General features: G+C 36.3%; 1 protein-coding gene across 1 annotated transcript in view; it reads right to left on the reverse strand.

Moving 5' to 3' along the window:
- Positions 1-4,668: 4,668 nt before the first annotated feature.
- BTBD8 (BTB domain containing 8) overlaps positions 4,669-21,334 on the reverse strand; it is a 36,152-nt gene continuing 19,486 nt past the window's right edge. The window contains exons 10-18 of the mRNA XM_074599519.1: positions 18,158-18,340; positions 17,200-17,337; positions 15,978-16,107; positions 13,351-13,412; positions 11,758-12,394; positions 11,342-11,429; positions 10,617-10,756; positions 7,140-9,485; positions 4,669-5,791 (exon numbers count right to left, since the gene is read on the reverse strand). Of these exons, the coding sequence (XP_074455620.1) occupies positions 5,322-5,791; positions 7,140-9,485; positions 10,617-10,756; positions 11,342-11,429; positions 11,758-12,394; positions 13,351-13,412; positions 15,978-16,107; positions 17,200-17,337; positions 18,158-18,340 (4,194 nt within the window). The 3' untranslated portion in view covers positions 4,669-5,321. The remainder of the gene's footprint in view (positions 5,792-7,139; positions 9,486-10,616; positions 10,757-11,341; positions 11,430-11,757; positions 12,395-13,350; positions 13,413-15,977; positions 16,108-17,199; positions 17,338-18,157; positions 18,341-21,334) is intronic.

Consider the following 21,334-nt stretch of genomic DNA (forward strand, 5'->3'; position numbering starts at 1 on the left):
ATTATTAATAGAGTAAAACTAGAAAGCTATGAAATAGATATATTGGAAAAATAGCATTTCTAGTACATGCATGTAATATAGGTAAGCCCTGAACCTGCTTTAGCTGAGGTCAAAAGGAGTTTTTCCTTTGACGTTAGTGAAAGCAAAGTAATGACTTCTTAAGTGTCTTGGTTCCGAGCAACAGATGAACAACATAATAGCAGTTCTTAATTCCTTCATGCAAAGGTTTAGATTTTCTGGAACAAAGTAGAATAAGCATGCTACTAATTATTTTCCAGATGGCAATAATATATACTCAATTTTTAAAATAGCCTCCTGCAATCTGTGCCTAGTACAGGTGTGTTAATTTTTTTTGGACATATGCCCTTAAAGAAAGCGAGATAGACAATGCTAGGGGAACAGATCCTATGGACAATCTTTGTGTGAGAAACATGGGAAACTCTTCTTGCCCACTCGTTCTTCCAAAATAACAATAAAATTTGCAATTTGCAAAGTAATTTGAAGTAATTTAAAACTTTAAAAAGTAAAGTGTGGAATAGGATTATTAAATGTGTACAGTTCTATCACATATAATCCAGAACTTAAAAATACTGCAAGCAAGCCATATTTCTTGTACTTCGTTACTAATCTTTTCCAACAATACCCAAAGTAGTTTTATTACAATATTTTTAATCTTAAATAACTATTTCCAGTGAGCGCCATGTTCCCGTCTGCTATCTTTATTTATTACCATTATACACGCTATGGACCTTGATATGGTCCTAGCTTCCTCATCTAAATTTGAAGTCACCCCTGCTTTTAGCAGGTTGGACTAGAGACCTTTGGAGGTCCCTTCTAGCTTGCATTTTTCTGTAATTCTATGATTTTTCTGCAATTTTTCTATAATTTTATGGTTCTACAGCAAGTTTTTCTAAAAGAAAAATGATGAAGATACGGAGTGTTCTTTCCACTACCCTGACCACAAAAGATGTTTGTCTTTTCTTATGCTCTTATCTGATCATTTGTGGTAGCAGCCCAGACTGCCTGCTGATCTCATTTCATGCATACTTATCTCTCCTGATCTTCACTTCAGGTCTTAGTCTCCTCATTTCTTTTGCTACACTATATAAATATGGTATAATCTCATCCCTTTAAAAAACAAAATGTATTATTAACTGATGTGCTTTTCTAATGGTTGCCTCTCAAGGTTTAAGCTCAGTTTCCTCCCTGCAATTCTGTCATACTTGACCAAACTGGCATCTGCCTGCCTTTCCTTCTGAGAAAGCCAATATGTCATTTTGAACGCAGTCCTTCAGAACATGTTCTTAACCAGCCTCAAAACTGCTATTTTATACTTATCTGTCTTATGGGCCATCTTCAATGAAGCCAACGGTGCTTTTTCCCTTATATCCTGTCCTCCTCCTGTCACCATCTTTGTTTATTTATTTCCTTTGTTTCCCTAATTGTTTTTTTGAGCAGATAATTTGGAAGAAGCTCCACTTTCCTCAATTTCCTGTAGCAATTCAAGTGTTTCAGCCTCCATTTCCTTCTCTTTTTCCCTCTGCAGTATGTCAACCGGTGATTTATTCCCCAAATACTATTTTAGCTAGCATCTATATGTGAAAAACCTGCAAAGCTGCTTCTCTAGTCCAGTCTAGACTCTAATTTTCCAAGCAAAAAAAAAAAATCATTATGCCTATTGACATCACCTTTTGGAGGTCTAGCCTATTTTAACTTGATACCTCCATATACGTAAAACATCCTTCCTTATTTTTCACTTTCATAAAATTCATTCAAGGTAGGCAAAACCAGGGTCATTACCTTAAACTCTGATTTCCGAGTCCTCTCCTCTAAACTTCACTGATATTTCACTAAATTTCTTGTTACTGCCTGTAGGAGACATCTTTACCCATTCACATAATGATCTCATGTAAGCTGCCAGTATCACCTGTTGACCCCAACATTGTCTTCTCAGGCTTTGACAAAGCAATTTCACTGCTCTTACTCATTCAAAATCCTTCTGCAAAGGTAAGTTCTTAAACATTGTTTTGACTATCCCATCTCTTTCTTTAGTTTCTTCACTGATGCCCTTTCACTGTTTCATCAGATGTACATACTTTGTCTTTACTTCAGAGGTCATTCAGGACCTCTTAATCACTATTCACTTGGAGCCCATGACACTAGCTTTGACTGTTTGTATATGAAGTTCCCAAACAAACGTTTGTCCATTCCCTCATGTTTTGGAGAGGAGGCCAATACAGTGGCAAAGTCGCTGTCAGGAGGCATGAGCAGGACTCCACAGAACTCAAGTGACTGATACTATTAAACAGATAGCCACCTACTCCTGAATGAGAAAGGACTACTAAACAAGGTGGAACAGAACAGAGTTTAGATGACGCACATGGCTGACCAGGAATATAGATTCTTAGAGCTCCCTCATTATCCAGCCTCCAAATCTCACCCTCCAATTTCCCCTTCTCAGAATGCATACAGAATAAAAAAAAAGACAATATTTAAACTGCTGGTGCGCTGAAACTGTAGCTAGATAACTATTGACACTCTCATTTTGCCTTTCCATCCATGTCTTTTTTGTCTTATGTCTTTGCTTGTATTATAACCACTCTGTGGGAAGTCCTTGTTTTTATTCTGTGTTTGTACAGTGTCTAGCCAGTGCGATGCTGGTCTGATTAAGCCTCATGGGCACTCTGGTAACACAAATTAAAAACAATACTGCTTTCTATTCCTGCTACTTCTACAGAGACTATCTGGCTCTGGGAAGCTGAATTCTATAGCTGCGTATGTATCAACTGAACAATACACCAAATCCTAATCACTAGTCTGTTACAAAACTATTAAAGGAATTGCAACATCACTGGGGACTTGGAGAGAGAAGCTAATTTAATTTTCATATAACCGGAAGAGTAAATGCAAAGAGAAAACACGATTAAAAAAGCCCTATAGGTGATTGTATTTCATACAACAAACATAGAACTTTGTGTGCCACTTTTCAGTGCTACTTTTTCAATTCAGTATGAAGTTAAAAATATGGGTAAAGCAAAAAATAGACAAAAGGGACCCCTCTTTCACTTTCTGTCACCTTTCCTAATCCTTTCCATCATTTTGTTTAACAGAATATCATCAGGATTTTAAAGTTGCTTAAACTTTATTTTAAACAATTTTTACTTTAGCTTTTTACACAGAAATTGAAAAAACACCATTCCTCAGCCTTCTGTAAAAGCTTCTCTAGAGTTTCATCTTTTACAGTGGCTAATACTATAGTTACTTCATTTATCCAAGAGATTTTCCACTGTCGATATACCTTGTAAACTTGAAGATGAAAAATAGGTTTTCTTGATGATTTGCACTCCTAAATGTTCTTCTGACTCACCCAATATGAAGACTGGGGTAAATATAGCATATTACATTTAAAATATTTTGAATTGTATCTGACTATTTATGATCCTAAAAGCTAAAAAAAATAGGGGATTTTTATTATGAGACTGAAGATCCTCCTTTGAGTTTCAAGTCTTCCTTCTTCATTATAAAGGGAAAGGAAGGCTTTCCCTGTTTTTTTTTACTGCTTTGATATTAAAGAATGAGATAAAATTCTCCATTTAATTTGGGGAAAATAAAACATCACTTCTCCATCAGAAGTTGAACAAAGTGGCTTTCTAGATACACTGCTGTGCCTTAGAGCTCTTTATTATGTCAAGTCCAGAGATAAGACAAGTCATAATTTCTTTAGTCATATGCTGGGGCAACTTCCTATTTCCACACAACTGAGTTTTTGACTATGAACAAAAAGAAAGGAAGTTTCTAAGAAAATTAAGGTGCACTGTTGGAATTGTGCAAAAGCTTGCAAAACTGACCATATTATCAGTGGTTACAGTTAGTTTAAGTTGTGCACTTATCTTAAATAGTTTTAACAAAAAAAAAGTTAGTAGCCTTTTACTGCCATATGGCACCTGCTTCTGAAGGCACTTCTGTTAATGACTAAGAGGAGGTAGAATACTTCCTGTTTAGATTTTAAGCTGTGTGAAAGACAAGCCCTACTACTTATATAATGCAGATATCTTAGAGGGCCTAACCTTAGCAATGAAAAAATCCTGTGTGTTTCAGGAGGAGTTCTAACTTGGTAAGAATTACGAATAGCTTCTCAGTCCCTTCCTCCCCTGTCAAATCAGAAAAGACAATAAATAGTCCCATCCACACCCAAATTAACTGCCAACAGCAGCAGAACGAGCAGTACTGAGAAGTATATCCTATCTCACTTTTAGTCAGAAGAATGGTTATGTTGATATTTAGTCTCGTTGTAAAAACTACACTAGAGGTATTAATGAAGATGCAAGAATCCCATTATCCCTCCAAAAATGTAGCATTTAAGTGAACAAACAAAACCAAATTCCTGAGAATCTTGCTATGCCTCAGACAGTGTCATAAAGGTGCAAGTGTAATGAACTGAAGCCTGAAGGTAGTTCTAGCCAACGTCAGACTTCTGATGTAACACTGACCACAACTTCAGACTGAGATATACTTTTGGAGATATCAGAGATACTGTTTGTTAGAACAGGAGCAGCATCTACAAAATCCTCTGAATTCATGCACCATGCCATTAAAAATATTTACTTAAATATGTGCATTTCCAAGAAAGAAACAGTGCTCTTCCTATAGCACAGACCCTCTGAAGTCTTATATTTAAAGGAAAGACAATTTAAAAAAATTTATTAGAAACTTCTAAACAAACCAAAAATACAAAAATCAAATCTGGAAGAAACAGATGAAACAAGCTGCTCATGTTAGTAAGGCCCAAGGCAGATTCATACTGAAACATTTTCTTTGAACATATGTTTCCATCATTTAAAGCAGCGTTGGCACACATCACCTGTCGACACAACCATTCTGAATCTTTATTGTTGCAAAATGAAGTCACCATATAAAGAGGGGGGGGAAAAAAAGGAGGGGAATAGCTCTACTTATTATGCAGTCATCTTTAAATTCTTGCTCAATAAGAATATTAAAATGTCAGAAAGGAAGATGAAAGGGAGGGTGGAAACCAAGATTTTTCTCTCATGTCATCTAATTTTTTCTAACAATTCTAGAAAATACATGCTCAAAGTTCATTTTTAGAAAAGACATACATTTAAGTCTTGAAAAATTATTGTACTTGTGATTAAATCTAGATTATAAATTAACATATTTACCTCATTATATCAGAAAGATTGCCTCAGTATCAAGAATTGCTCGTTCTTGACTGATGCAGTATTTCATTATTGTACGGAAACAACTCATCAAAAATAGATTTGGGGAATGGGTTGGAGTTCAGCTGCAAACATTTGATCACCTTAATGATGGGTTTCCAGTTCAAGAATTGTCCATTCCCCTTGAGGGGACGAACAGTCTTCAGATGAAAAGCTTGCCACTGTAATGCTTGCTGAAGAATCATCGAGTGGAGACATGAGTTCAGTCCACCTACTGAATGTGTCAACTTGTGATGTACCCTGAGGATTCGAACCATCTCGTGCCAGAAACAGTGTCTGATTGATAAGACATTGTGCTAAGTTAAGGTCTTCAGGAACAGAGTTTTTGAAACCTATGTTTGAGTCCTGCTCAGATAACAATTGCCTGAGAAGAGTCCAGTCCTGTTCTGCAAACTGCTGATCTTCAAAATCCACATCTAGAACTGCTGTTTCTGAATCCATCCTCTGCTCAATTGCTTCTCCAACATCCATCTCATATATTGGAGAAAGGGTTTTTGAAGGCCGATGCTCATACATGCAGGTTTGTGCCATTGTGTCATAATCATCTATGTCTCCTGAAATAATTCACAATACTGTACAATGTAAAAATTGCAGATGATCCTCCCCTCAGGGCTGTGTAGAGCAAAATTTAACTCATTCAGAAAGGACAATCCAACCAGGTTAAAAAATGGGGGATGGAGGGTTATACAAAATTGACAAAATTTGAGGCATTTATTTCCTATATAAAAAACAAAGTATGATTTATAAATTAAGTTAAAGCAGCAATCACCACTGGTAATTAACAATAACCTCCATAATTAAATTTCTGATACAGAAAATGACAATGTAAATATACACTTAATGCACATGGAATTTCTCATTTACTACATAAATTAAATTTAGACCAGGAGGTGCATGGAGGGAATTAATAGAGAATGATTACTGAATGGTGACTTAAACTATGTCAGCTTACAAGAGAATTAAAACCAAAATTGTTTATCCACAGGCTTATTTCTACACTGCACATGCAAGGGCAGCTGCAGGCAAGGGCAAGCAAAATTAAAAAAAAATAGTACGGACTTTTAATGTCTTCTTGTTCTGTGGTCTGGCTGAACATAGATCATGATCAGCATTTCATTACTCTGAATACACAATAGTTGCAATCAACACTATTGTATATTTTTGATGGGATAAACAGACTGAATTATTGGTATAAAGAAGACAAAACAAAACTAGACAAGTATTCATCTAGCTACATGAAACAAGTTAGAACTTTTCTTCATATAAGCATTAGTTCTAAGTATAATATCTCTTTTAGGAAATAAGCTTTTACTGGTAAAATTTAGAATTTTAGACATCTCATAAGCTCTAAATCAGAGTTCAAGCCTACTCCCACTGATTTATATGGCAAATATTCAGTTATATTCAGTGGCAGAAGGATCCAAATTTGTGTATAATATATAAATAAATAAATTACAACAATAATGCATATAGCTGTTCAGGTAAACAGTTCAGTGCGCTTTAGTTAAGGTTATTACTGTAGTTATTGCACATCCCATTCAGACATACTACACGTTGTCAAGCAGACAAAACAAATACTAAGATTCCATCAAAAGCTGATGCTGTCAATGTGAGATTGGATCAAAAATAACTGAAGTACAGACAACTGCATCCAATCTTTCTTTTACCATTACATAAAATCTCTTTTCTTGTAGTCAAGTTTCTCATTGGACAGCAGGGTATTGACGGATATTTCAAACAGACAAGCATTCTCTACCCAAGTGAAACACTTAAAAATATTTAAATTTAATATCGTTTCAGCCAAAATTACTTCAGTTCAGGATTCAATCCCAGACAAATTGTCAAAGCTTTCCCTGTTACTTTATTTTTGAATGACTGAATGTTTCTATTTCTGTACATTACCTGGAAGTAAATCAGTATTAGCGCATTCAGTAGTTGCTGGTTGACTGTCTCTCACTTGACCTTCCTGAGTCAGTATCTGATTCGTACTGGCTTCTACAGGTTTTGCAGAGCTGCTCTTTTGCACATCAGAATTAGTTTCTCTCTGATGAAGATCTAAATGACATGGCCTTTCTTGAGATTTTGCATCATTGTCTAAGTATTTATTGCACTGGTGAAATTCACTAGCCACCTCATTCTTCATGTTTACTATTTGTTTTTCTCCTGGACACGGACTAGCCGCTGAATAGACTTTCTCTGGGCAATTTTGTTCAGTCATTGAAGCACTTTGATTCTCCCTCCCTGGGGTTTCAGTATCATGAAGATGTAGGAGAGAACTTTCACTTTTATCCGATTTATTGTCTCTATCCTTATGGTGTTTGCAATCCAGGAATCCATCTTCAATTTCCAGTGAGTATCTTGAATAAAAAGTATTTCCATGGTGCTCTTGAGAAACACTGTCAAATACTTCTGAAGGAGTCAGAGAATCTATTGAATGCTGACGTGAAGTATGAGTTTCCACTCTATCATCAGATCCCAATTCTTCGCATTCATCTACCGAAAGTAAAACAGATCGTTTGAAATGTTTAGTTTTAGAAAACTCTTGACTTGCTGTGTCATTTTCTGTTGCATCTTCAAAAGCTAAATTATCAATTCCTTGGAACTGTTGAGTAGGAACACTGGATGGAGGAAGGTTTTCTGCAACATTCTCTGCTTCAGATCTGTCATCTTCTGTTTCATCAGCAGAAGAAGAAACTTGGTCTGCTTCCTGAGTAAACTGTGCATTGGAAAAAGGAGAACTTTTGCTTTCTCTAGTATTGGTCCGTGCACTTTCTTGATGGGACCAAATTTCAGGTCTTTTTCTTGGTATTTCATCATCGCTCGTTGAATTAACACGGAAGAGATCAGAACCCTCTTTTTTCATTTTCACTTCTATTCTTAGGCTGCTGTCATAAATTTTTAATTCCTCAGGTGTACTTGTGTCACTGCTGCTTCTTCCAAGAAAATCGTGGCACAACATAGTGCTGCATTTAGAAATCCCTCTTTCATTGGATCCTTCATCATCCTGAGAGCCTCCAGCATCATAGTCTTCTGATCTTGGTTTTATATCATCAGAGGATGTAGTTGCACTGCCAGTATCTGATTCAGGACTCTCTTTTGGATCTAGTGCACCAGTACTCCAGTGGTCCACAAAGGGAATTTCTGCATTTTCATGGTTTTCAGACATTTCTGTAGGATCTATAGACTCTGTGTAACTGGGTGAACATTTTTCTGTTATTTGTTCTGTGGAACACTCTGAAACATCATCTAAATCTGCTGTAACTGATTTGTAGTCAGTCAAGGCTGATGTATCACACAGCTCATCAGCTGTAAGAAATCCCTCCATATGAATCTGAGGAGATGATGTCTCATCCTCTTTATTGGTTATCGTTCTGGAAAAGCTTGGTAAAGCATTTTCATCGTAGTTAAGACCTGTTTCAGAGTTTAATTTATCACTTTGTTCAGTACAGACTTTGGTTGCTTTTGAATGGTTCACCAGTTCTCCTGAAGCTTTTTGATTGGTTTCCTTGGAAAGGTCTGAGTATCCATCACTGGAAGACCGTGCATGACACTGAAATTCAGCTGTATTGCCATCTTTCTCTGTACCTTCAATCTGTTTAATTCCAGTCTGATCTCCACAGATTTCTCTTGCTTCCATTTCATTTTGCAGTGAAACGTGCCGTTTAGAAGTAGTTTCCTCTGTAATCAGAGGAGAAGATTCGGATTGTATTTTGTATTCCACACTTTCAGAAGGATGTGATAATTTTTCTTTATTGGGTTGACAGGACAGCAGTTTATCTTTGCTGCTACTTTCCATCACAGATTTTAAAGATTCAATTTGCTTTGCAGAATAGCATTCATTATTCTCATGAAGCTGACCTGCCACAGCATCAGTCATGTTTTTTTCAAGTTTCTGTCCTGAACTTCTGTGTTCAGAAGTATGCACATTCTTCTGGACAACAGGAGATTCACTCCTTGAATGCTTCTGGACTGAGGACTGAGATTTTAACACAGATTGCCCAGCTGTTTTCGGTTTTGGTTCTTTATTATTCATAATTTCAGCATGTTTTGATGGAGCCAGAGTTTTAGGTGTTATTTTTACAGTGGCTTTTGCTACAGGTGTTTGCAACTGCTTAACACTCCTCTTCTTGGCTGAGGAATGTTTTTCTGGGGGTGTTGTCTGAGACAGATGTTGTAACACATTTTTTTCTTCATTATGTTTTGGAGACATTCCTGATTTCAGTGAATTTGGCGATTCCCCCTGAGGTCCTAACAAACAGTAAAAAAAAAAAAAAAAAAGACTATAAAGATTGTATATGCCAGTCAAAGTATATTCACCAATTTATGTTAGTGTTTGTTTATATTGAGAAGCAAGTTACTCAACTTTTTATGTTACTAAAGGATTTAAGGCTTGTTAAAGAATTAAGAATTGAGATCTTAAACACTAGACAAAAATACCATCTTGCATTTACATGCCGTCCATAGAGCACTTTATGGACTGTACATAAAGGAATTACTTCAACCTGGAACTGCAGTAGTCATCCCTGGAGCAGAAAGCAAGCAGCAGCTGTCTAATAGCGCACAGAAACACTGCACAGCAGCTTAGCACAGGAAGTGATGAGTACTGTGTTCAATTTGTATTGTAGAGGAAATGAAAGTAGGCAGAAAATAATTACATTAGTTATAATGCGATTAGAATACGAGAATTAATATCCCTGTTCAGTCAGAAAATACTGCAAGATCTTTAATGAACACAAACTGACAGGACCTGTGTTTTCTGTATCTTAATGCATTTAAGATAATATAACTTGAACAGTCTTCCTCCCCCTTGTAAGTGCCAAGTCCAAATGGGATTAGAAAGAGCTCCATCCTTAACACTTTGTATCTTTATAAAACAGGGTTTCCTCTCTGCAGTCTACAATGTCATTTCCCACACTTGATATAAATAGTTGTTGAAATCAAGTATTCGTTTGTGGTGCAGGTCAGTATCAGTAGTGCTACCCCTAGGGGGGATCACCAAAAAAGGGAGTCATAAACTAACAGTTCATAAAGAAGTCTGCAGTACAGATCTTTGATGCATATTATAAATGCTTGACCTACAGAATTTCTGTTGAACACAGTCACGGTTCCAAGTGCAGAAGTGCAGGGGATCAGCAAATAAAAGACTCTGCAAAGCAGATTAAACAAGCAGAAGAAAACAGCAATTGGCAGTGAAGACCATCTTTTAAATATTTTGAATTTGACACACATTCATTTGCATTTTACAGTTTGGGATCATCACCAAAAGTGAAATACAGAAAATAAACAGAATTGTTCAGAAGATGCTTGCACTAAAAAAAAAAATATGACAAAGCTTTGTGTAATATTGGCAGACCATTTCATTGCTGTATGAAACTTTACCTTGGTTCTTGGGAGAATTGGTAGGTGTGTTTTGAGCCTTTTGCTGTGCTGCAGAATTGCTACTCACATTTCCTTTTTTCTTTACAACGGCTTGTACATTTTGTTCATTACATCCTTTTCCAGTTGATTTTTTTGTCAGACTGCAAAGAAATTATTACATCCATTATCTCCAACCTTAAGATATAGCAATGTTTAAGTATATTAAGCAAGCAATATATGTGTTTTAATATGCCCACATATATAAACATTGAAAAGGCAACCTAAAAGGTATACTTTTTTAAAATAAAACCTATATGTGCATATATGTATTTTTATATATGTACACACTCATATGTATAAACGACCCATTTCACAATTTCACAGTGCTTCAGCTGTCTTTCTGTCCAGTTTAATTTAAGCTATCCCAGAAATGATAAGCTTACAACACCTTGTGTAGTCATTAACTGTTCCAGTGTGCAGAATTCTGAATGACCTATAACAATTTTAAAATGATTAGCATGAAACAATCCAACACAAAAGCCAAACCAATTTTATCTTTACAGCAATGTTTCCAATAGCTAACACAAATTGTTTTGCTAATAACATGCAATAGACAACCATTCTCTGATTAAAAAGAACATGTTGGCTTAACAGCAAGTTTAATAGTTCAACTGAAACTTTTTTCACAAACAGACACACACGCACATCTATCTATGTGTAAAGCAGCATATTGATTTGTAACATACCTGCTTGTTGTGATACTAGCCTCAAGCTCGGTCTTTTTTTTTTTGTTGGTGACTCCATTTGATGTCTTCACAGATGGCTTTGTTTTCACTATTGTAAGGTAAAGTCAAAGTTAATTATAGGGGAAAATGCATTGCATATAACTACTGAAAAAATTCTACTAATGAATATCAGCTATTGAAAAGAGCATAGTTGTTAAACTTTTACCATTTTATATGGCTATCAGTTATCATAAAATAAAATCAGTTAATAGAGGAGAAATTTTACATTCTTATCTCAAGTTAATATTCATTTATAGGGGAAGAGGGTGACTCTTATTAGTCTATAGTACATTTTTTTAAAGCTTCTCAGGCTGGTTTTTCAGTGTATGACCTGCCTGGGACAAACCAGAAGGGGACTCAAAAAAAAAAAAAATTACCAGTTTGTTTTTTCCCTTCCTCTACCAATTTATCCTCTTTGGGTTCCTCTGTCTGTTCGCTGGCAGTCTGGATATCTATGCTTGAGTTTGCTGACTTGCTGGAAGTTCCTGCCACAGTTCCTAAGGAGGGAGATTCCTTCCCTGTGTTTTTTTTCAATGGTTTTGTTTTGATCTGCACACTTGCAGTTACTGTCAGCACTTTAGGTCTGGCACCTGCAATTTTCCCTTCATGGTTCTTTAGTCCTTTGCCACTTCCTGAATTTTTCTGTCCACTTGCAGATGATGTCTTTTCTACATCTTGCTTGGTAAGCATGCTTTCAGCCTTCACATTTCCATTATTTTCTATTTTTGTCTTTATAACAACTCTAGCCTTTGGTGAAGCAGCTTTTTCCCCAGGTTTTGAATCCTTAGTAATCTTGGAAACTATTTTTTTGCCATCTTTCCCCTTTACATCCTCGTGCTTTGAAGCCTTATTAACAGTGTTTCTATTGGTGCTTGATGTATGTCCAGATGCTCCTAATCCATCAGATTTCATTTTATCCTGATTAGTGGAAAAATCTCCCCAGCAATCTTTCTTGCTGTGTTCTGTCCGGGACGTATTCCTTATACCAGCAGATTCAGTAATAGATTTGTTTAGCTAGAAAAAAAAGCATCAGGAAAAAAACCCAACCAAACAGAAGACATTACAACACCAAATTATCCACAGTCTTTCATTTCTGAAACACAGCTACTTTTTTAGTAACAAGCAACAAGATTCAGCATAGAAATAATTTTTTAAAATATTATATTTTAGCTCAGATTGACTTTCAAAGATACAAAAGTACCAGAAATAAATTGAGTGCCTAGTAAATCTAACGTGAAATACCGCTCTACATAGAGGATATAGAAATAGTTAAGTAGAGTTTCACTTTTACTTTGGACAAATTACTCGGTAATATTTATTTATATTACTAGTGTCTGCTGAAGTAAGAAAACTTTTTTGAATTATACATGCACATTTTCCAAAGTGACAATATTCCACTTCTCTCTCAGGTAAAGATATATACTGACACATGGAGAATTAAGTGATACCAGTGTCATTGCAATGTATCCAAGACCATCAAATCATGTGAAACCCATACTGTTTTTCTGCCAAATAGTAATGTAGTTTTGAGTTTAAGTCTCAACAGAAGAGTTGCTGAGGGCACTAAAAAAATATTTTTTCAGGACAGGGGGTGTCACAGACTCAGTGCTGTGATGGCTTGTGATAATAGCAGATTCATTAGCTCAGTAGCAAACCATTTGCTCTGGGAAACAGATCAGTTTCATTACGTAGCAACAGGGGAATGTGAGATTCTGAACACAAATTCCCGTCTTTTATTTGAGCTTATCTGTTTGAAAATGTAGCAGAGCATAGGCTGAGTCCTAAGATGTTTCTGGCAATAGACATGACTGATTCTGCAGAAATAACAGTTCACCAAAACCCCCCAAATTTACCAAAAGCAAGTTGCATTAAATAGTATGACAAATTAATACCGAATTTAAAACACATGATGAAAATAGTTTTGTTTGCAAGCTTCTGAGTATTTTTAATGTTTGGGTATAATTATTTACCTGAGAACTAGTGAATACAGGTTTTTTGCCAAGTCTTCGGTCATCACCCTTGTCAAATGCAGCTGCAAAAGGAACAAGCAGTTTCTTTACTATTTAGCAGGAAATAAGTGAAACAGAAAACAATCCAGACCTCTCAACTAACATCATCTGAAATCAGAAAGCGCTTCTTTGGGTCCTATAATTATTCTAGGAAGGCTAATTTTGGTGACATGGCAAATGTTAAGTGGAAATACATGGTTTTATATTCAGAACAAAAAATGTTGTATCTATAATGAGGTCAGATGGCCATAATAAGCAAGTTGTTTAACTCTTCTGTTTCCCCATTTCCATATTAAGCCACACTTTTGTTTATGCAAGCTTAGCTCACTTAAAGCTTGCAGCGCACTGAGACCTTTGAAAGTGTACACAATTTACAAAAAAAGACAGACCTTCAAATTTAAGAGTACTATTGACTTTTAAGTGATGTACTGTAATTTATAGAATATTTATTTATACTTTTAAAAGAAAAAATTAATTACATTAAATTATATTATTTTTCAAAAGCAGTAAAGTCAAAATATCTAAATGTACACAGTAAGATCATAGTGCCTCTTTAGACAGCATGCAGTGTAATGTCATGAGAGTTATCCCTCTGATTGTCATGTGGAATTTTCAGGCAGTGAATGCCTTTTTTTTTTTTTACTTGTCTACTCTGAGGGAAGCATTTTTCAATAAAGCCTTTAAATCAATTGCGCTTGTAGAATAGGAAAAAGATATTTATAGACACTGTACAGACCCCAAATCAATAAGGTTTCATTTTTGTTTGCATTAATGTTTCAGCTGAAAACAGGTTTTGCAATAAATGTATTAAAAAAATGTAAGCATTCAGTGCCTTATGTTCTGACATACTATTTATACAGAAAAAAATATGTATCTGTATAACACATACAAAAATTCTGATGAATTCTTATTGAAGAAACTGAAAATAATTTTTATATAGGTCTGTAAAAAAAATCACACAAAAGGTATGCTGAAAAATGGCACCCCAGGGATCGAATCCTTTTTCTAGCAATGACTCTGCACATTAATACATACCAATATATTAAGACAAAATCCATATAAACTTGTGCCTAAGAAAACACAAGACACGTTGTGAATGAAAAAAACCCCAACACATGATGATGAAACATCTGTCTTCTTTTGTCATTTTTCCTCCTCTATTATAGCCTTCTAATTCTATATAGGTTAAATCTCTAGAAGATAAACCACCACCAGATATCATTAAGTTAAAAGTTGAAGATTAAAATTTGTCTACCAGTATTGTGTCATCACTTTGCCTGTAATTAAAACCAGATAATTTATGCAAACATTTCAGCCTATCCATTTACATATGAAGTGTATGCTAGCTCTGAGATACAATTTAATCTAAAAGAAAACAGAACAATTTCTGGCAAGATGGAGTTCAGACAACTAAGGCACACCTCGGTCTCAAATATTTTTGTGTATTGAAAGCGCTAGTGAAAAGCAGCCTGAAGATTATTACAGGAAGGACATGATCATCCTAAAAATAAAACACCCCAACACAAAACAAAAAAATCACCCTTGTTTCTAAAGCCAGCTCCTCAGCTTCTGAAGTATTTTGTAATCCAGAAAGAAATCATAGACCTGTTTGATACAGTAACAGTGAAATGTTATTTGACTACATCTCTAAATCACGCTTAGAAAGACTGTCACTGCATCTTTCTCTCAGCATGTAATTGTAGAATAAAATTTTATCTGTCTACAGGCGGAAACAATTTTATAACTACCATATCCTAGCTGTTAATGTCTTTAACAAAAAGGACACCAAAATGTTTATTTCTTCTTTGAATCATAAGTGGTTTGATTTTAGAGGAGTCTTCAACACATTCTTTTCTTTTATAACGCTGTACTGTCAAAGCTAATATTCAACCATAACCCGAACTCCATCATCATCAGTCCCGCAGCCTCAGAATACTTGTGTACTTCAAAACAAAGAAACGTTCAGAACAAAACCTCCTTTTTGTTGGAAGTGCTGCTTGTTAAAATTTTGAGAGAACACTATGCAGCTCCTTAGGGGCTCTCTGCAGTAGCATACACAATATCACAATACCAATCAACTGTGAAGCCAAGCTAGCTGCATTTACTCACAGTGCACGAGATAAGCATTATGCAAGAGACAAGCAATATTTATACATTATGTAGAAAACGATAAAGGGTGGGAACTGAATTCATGGAACGGATAAGCTGCTTTGTGCAAATTTAATTCATCCGACAGTGCTTATCTCCTTAAAAATGAGACAGATAAGGTTTTTAATCCTGCTGCAGTATTTTCAATAATTTAGACCAGCTGTAAATAAGAATAGAATCCATCTATGTGGTCTCAGTTCCTGTTATATACGCTCCTAACAAGAAAAGCAGAGGAGACTTTTCACAGAAAATTTTTTACCAATTTACAGGTCTGAAACTAGCAAGGCATGCTATCATGCTTCTATTCTAAAATACCACTTCAAAAACATACAGCATCACAAATTTTGCTTTAATTTGTATGTGGCTCCACAATACCGCCTACATTTTATCTACTGAACAGACTGCTAAAAAATTCTAACGCCATTTGATGCCAGACATACCTGCTTGTATTTTCTGTTGATGGTCTGGCCTCATCAGCTTCCAGCCTTCTGTGTGACGAACAGCATAAAAAGACTGAACCAGGAAGACCCAGAGCTTATCACGCAGAGCCTGGATCTTGCACGTAAAACCCTGTGTTCAAGTAACAAATCAGCAGCTGGCGAGGGGCATATTGTCATAGCAACCAGTCATTATTCCTTTCAGAATCTACTTACTCCCTAAGCTAGATCAATGATGTCATCACTTATATTTTATAATGGCCTGGTAGATGGAGATGCTGTTTTTGAAGAATTATTGCCCACCACAATAATTTTTACAATACTTTAAAACCAAGTCACTGCAAGGCATGCTACAGCACCAGAAAACACCACGTTGCTCTTTTTTTCCTTCCTTCCTTTTCTTTTTTTTTTTTGTTAAAATGAACCCCGTAATAGCTCTTTACTGTCAGCTGTGTCACAACAAGGTCAAATACTCTAGGGAAAAATAATGTATCTGATTAAATTTTCATTGCTTTTACCAAGAAGATCTACAATAGCACCAGACTGCAGTAATTCATTTTACATTTATTTTTAATTCTTTCCTTGTAGCATCATTCTGGATTTTAATCAGTATGTCATGTTATTCATGAATTATCCCCAACATTACAGTCAACCACAGCTTAAATATCATTATTTAGATTGTATGAATATACACGTCATATTACACACATGGAGACTGACACCTCCCCCCAGTCCAAAAAAAACACATTACGTTAAGAGGCAGTCCTTGCTTCAGAGGACAGTCTTAAACAAAAGCAAATGTAGCTGTGACTTTTACAAAGAGGGGGGAAAAGATAAACGTAGAGAAAAACAATATGCTGTCTTCACCTGTTAGTTTATGGTAATGCAGGATTTTGATACTTTTTTTTCTCATCACAAATTTAAAGTGATAGTAAAGAATGACAGAGCAGTGGTGCCAATGGGTCTTTCATTCTCAGTAATACACAATTTTTTTACTGCCATAGATAGGGTTTCCCTTTAAAAAAAGTGTTCATGTCCAGTAAACAAGTACCAACATTTTCTGTACTTCCAACAGGACCCTGGATTTATGCGGATGCTTTGCTGTGTGACCCCAATGGCAGGACCGAGCCACCTGAGCTCAAACCACATCACCTGATTTGAACCATTACGCGAAACAATACTGGAATAGTTTCTCCTACAAACACTGCACATTGAAAAAACCTACCATCTCCTTCACATTCATGGAGTCCAACAACATATCCACAGCTACAAGAAGAAAGCAGCTATTTTCATTATTAAGACTTTTTTCAATCACATTAAAAATTAGTTCCAGCAGGTCAGGTTTGCTGCTCATTGCCTGTGCCTGGGGATACAACAAAAGGCAGACATTTAAAACAAAAGAGTGTACTTCGTATGCAAAAGCATTACTGAGCAGAGAGGAACTGCTGTGTTGCTGTGCAGGAGGTTACGCCACAGCTGAGCATCTTCCTTTGTATCCATTCCATAACCCCACCCCTCCCCACGCCTCCAACGGATCATCCCGAGGCCTCTCGCTAACCCAAATTTTAGGAACAAGCACACTGTCATGAATTTACAGCCACATGCAACTCTAGATTCAAAGACAAACTGCTTTAACATCTCCCCACCTATTTTTTTAATCCTCTATACGTATAAAAAAATTCTTTCATGGGAGAAATGAACCAGCTAGATGACTAGAGGTGTTCTCATCAGGACCTGCAGCACTGCCACATTCTTGCAACTCGCAACAAAAATCAGTAGAAGTTTGATTATTAGTATTAGCAGCATACTCATTCTTTTAAGTACGTGCTGTTGTTCTAGGGGTTTGAATGCTTTTTTGAAGTTTATGTATATACTTATCTCTCTGCAACACAGAAACTGTCCCGTGAAATTCATTGGAACTTTTGCCTCATTGGAACTGAGGCACATAACCTGAACTCAGTATCAACCCTATGCATCAAAGTATTAACATTCTTTAAAACAACACTGTTGTTGTTTTAACAGCAACAAAAATCTTAGCACTGCCTATTTTTTTTTAATTTTCCATAAATTGTACAGTAAAGCAAAAGTTGAAGCTATTTTGATTATTTAGCAGCCTGAACTATCCAAAGTGTGATATAATTCAGCTTATTTGGAAGCATAAAATAACTTGAGGGCACTTTTACCTGCAACAAAGCCGAGAAGCCTTCACTTTGTACTACGTGTAGGAAGTTTGCCACAATAAATGTTACGCATTCTTCTTGTAGCCTAGATGCCAAGGCCACAGCTGCCTCCGTCCATTTCACTTGGGGAAGGCTGTTGATCAGCCGGTCACTCTCCATCAAAAGGAAAGCAGCATTCTTATGGTTCTTAAAATAAAAACTAGAAATTAGCCTGTTGCCAGGTAATCACCTAAAGAATTGCTGCTCGTAAAATAGCTTCGGTTTTCAGTTACTGAACACTTACACAAGGATCCAGTCATGTATTAATTTACCCTCTCTAAATAAATTTGGATTTTTGGATGCTTTGGATTCTAAGCATTATACCTACTTTCAAAACTAAAGCAGAAAAAGAATAATTGACTGCTTTTGTTTTGCCTGTGGAAGTTAGGAAACAAAGTTTTCAGTAGGTTTTATTGTATTTTTTCAACTGTGTATTACATACTGCCAGTCCTGAACAAAATAAGGCAAACGTTAACTGGAGAAACTGAAAAGAGAAAAACCTTTTAGGTCACTGAAAGATGTAATACATTCTTGAATAAAATGGTAAGTGAAAGTTTTGGGTGAGTGGGGGTGACCTAGCATTTGGCGTACATAAACACTCAAGTATTTTCATAGTTATGAATCCTTTTGCTTTATTTAAAGGAGTTCAACTTCAAATATTTGTCTTTCTAGATGGAGTTTTAACTGAACTTACTCTCTTTGTTGTCTAATGTTTCTCTAAGAAACATAACTGCTATGTTTATAGTTACATTTAAAACAAGCAAGCATATTCCCTAATACTTATTCCCCTGATCTGTGCCTTTGGTTCTTTTGTGCATTGCATCCACACAGTACCTGAGGGCAACTTCTACTGGCTAACACATCACTTGAAAAGAACTTGCAATTTATTGTTATCCATGTTAGAACAGACTGAAAGCTCTACTCAACATGACCTAGCAGGTCACTGATAAATTATGCAGTAAGATCAGTAACACTGGAGGAAGCAACAATTCAGATAGATATTTGACACAAAAAACCCTACTGTAAATTCAGATTATAATCATATTTGTCCCCTGCAAAGAAGAAAGCAGGGACGATTTTCTTCATGCATATTCTAGTTAAACCATAAAATATTACCAGACATTGTTCAACTTTTTTCTTTTATTATTTTACTCATCTGTGGGCAAAACCAGTTTTTTTCCATGCATATATGGTAGATTACAGATTAAGTATATGCTTATGGTTTGATCTTGCTCCCACTGGACTCAATTACAAGCTTTTTGAATTGTCCAGAATTCAGCCCTTGCCCACAAGGCAACAAGCATTTACTCCCATTAGACACTTCCAGTGAAATATAAAATTCCTTCGTTGATGTCTAATTAAATCAGCGCTTCGTAGGAGTGGCTCTATCTAAATTTTACTTCTCATGTTACATTTTTTTCCTAACCACTCTAAAGCGGAGTCCACTTATCTAAAAAACTGGTAATTTTCTTGCATGTAGTTGAGACACCAGGGATAGGTACCTGAGCAGTGTTTTAAACTGCACTCCATTTTTAATGTTTCTGTGTTCATCATTGTGGCTTCCCAGAGATTTTCCAATGAGCAATGTCCTTTTCTTTGCACCTTTTCTTTCTCTAACGGGCTGCCCCACATTAACTCGGTTTTACATTTCCAAGATTGGTAAATGAAAGGATCAGCAGAGTCATAGTACTTAACTGGGTGTAACTGTTAAAAGTTTTGCAGCAGAGAACAGCAGCAGCAGAGAAAAGAGGATCGTAAAACATACAGTAGCCCCTTCAAAATTAACGTTAGGCCTTTTCTTCTTCCTCCCTCAAGCAGCCTAAAGCATTTTTGCATACTGTGAAAAACTCTGTGAACTGAGAATGCCACAAGTTTTTGGACTGGATGTCTTAAGAGCTCAGAGTTAAACGATCACTCACCAGAAGTGGTGGGCAGAAGAGGCTTATGTGTTATTTTTTAATTTTGCAATTCTAAAAGCTTTCTAGGCTTCAGTCCATAAACTATCAGTGAATCTTGCAAAGACCCACCAACACAAATTTTAAAACAGTAAAATGGTAACCAAATCACACTTTAGTCCAGTCTGCAAAAGTCTTGCAGCTGGAGCAGTGCCAAGTACCACAGTGCCACAACTGTTCTTCAAATGCTGGTCGCTTAAAGATAGCTCAGGTATTTCAACACAAACTGTAACCGCAGCATCGCGATAGATTATAATAGGCACAGAAGGGAATGAAGGCTTGAAGTGGCTTAGGTTTACCTTTAGGCTGTTCTGATAATGTTGCACAAGGGTGCCTGGAGGGGAAGCTAGAACTGCCTCTACATACACTCTTGTCTACGCTACACACCTGAGCTAGTCTGGAGATGGGTGGTGGTGTAACTATGAACACCTGTACATCAGAATGAACTGATCTATAATCCTGAAAACCTTACTTCTCAAATATTTATACCATATATGACATACAAAGCTATGTATGTATTCTAGGAACGACTGAGTATACTGATCTAATATAATGGCACAACACCTAGTATCTGAACAGCTATAGCTACTATCGTTATTCTGTTAGAAATTGAGCATTCTGGTAGAAGGACTGTTCAGTTTTTATAACCGTGGATACTCTCAAGCTTCTCTTGGTACAGCCACATAGCTCTGAAATATCTTGTTTTTCAGGCTTTCCATTGGAATACGCGGTAGCAGCCACCACTCACACCTGACCTCAGCACTTGGTGCGGTAAGTACTCCGTCAGAGAAGTCCTGAGAAAAAACACTCCTAAGAAGCCTTCATAGCCCTTTCAGTGAGGGGCAGTTCTTGCCCAGAACCACTTAAGAGCCCATCTCTTGAACTAGGGTTATGTTCGGCAGTGTGGGTAGTCATACCTGAGCTATTTAGATTGGATAGCAACAGTAACACAGACACGGGGTCAAGGACTTCAGCATGAGATGTACAAGACATCACATAGCTGTCTGGTGTGTGCTAAAATGAAAATCATCCCATGAATGTCACCTGAGCTACCTAGATTAAACTTTGTGTATGCCAATCCACATTACAGTCACATACATGTAAAGTCATGCTTGGCAGCAGGTTTAGCTTTAGTTCCTCTGCCTGCTCTTCATATCTCAGTTATAATTATGCGTATTTATAGGCT

The sequence above is a fragment of the Larus michahellis genome, chromosome 8 (genome assembly GCF_964199755.1).
Source record: "Larus michahellis chromosome 8, bLarMic1.1, whole genome shotgun sequence".
Classification (NCBI taxonomy): domain Eukaryota; kingdom Metazoa; phylum Chordata; class Aves; order Charadriiformes; family Laridae; genus Larus; species Larus michahellis.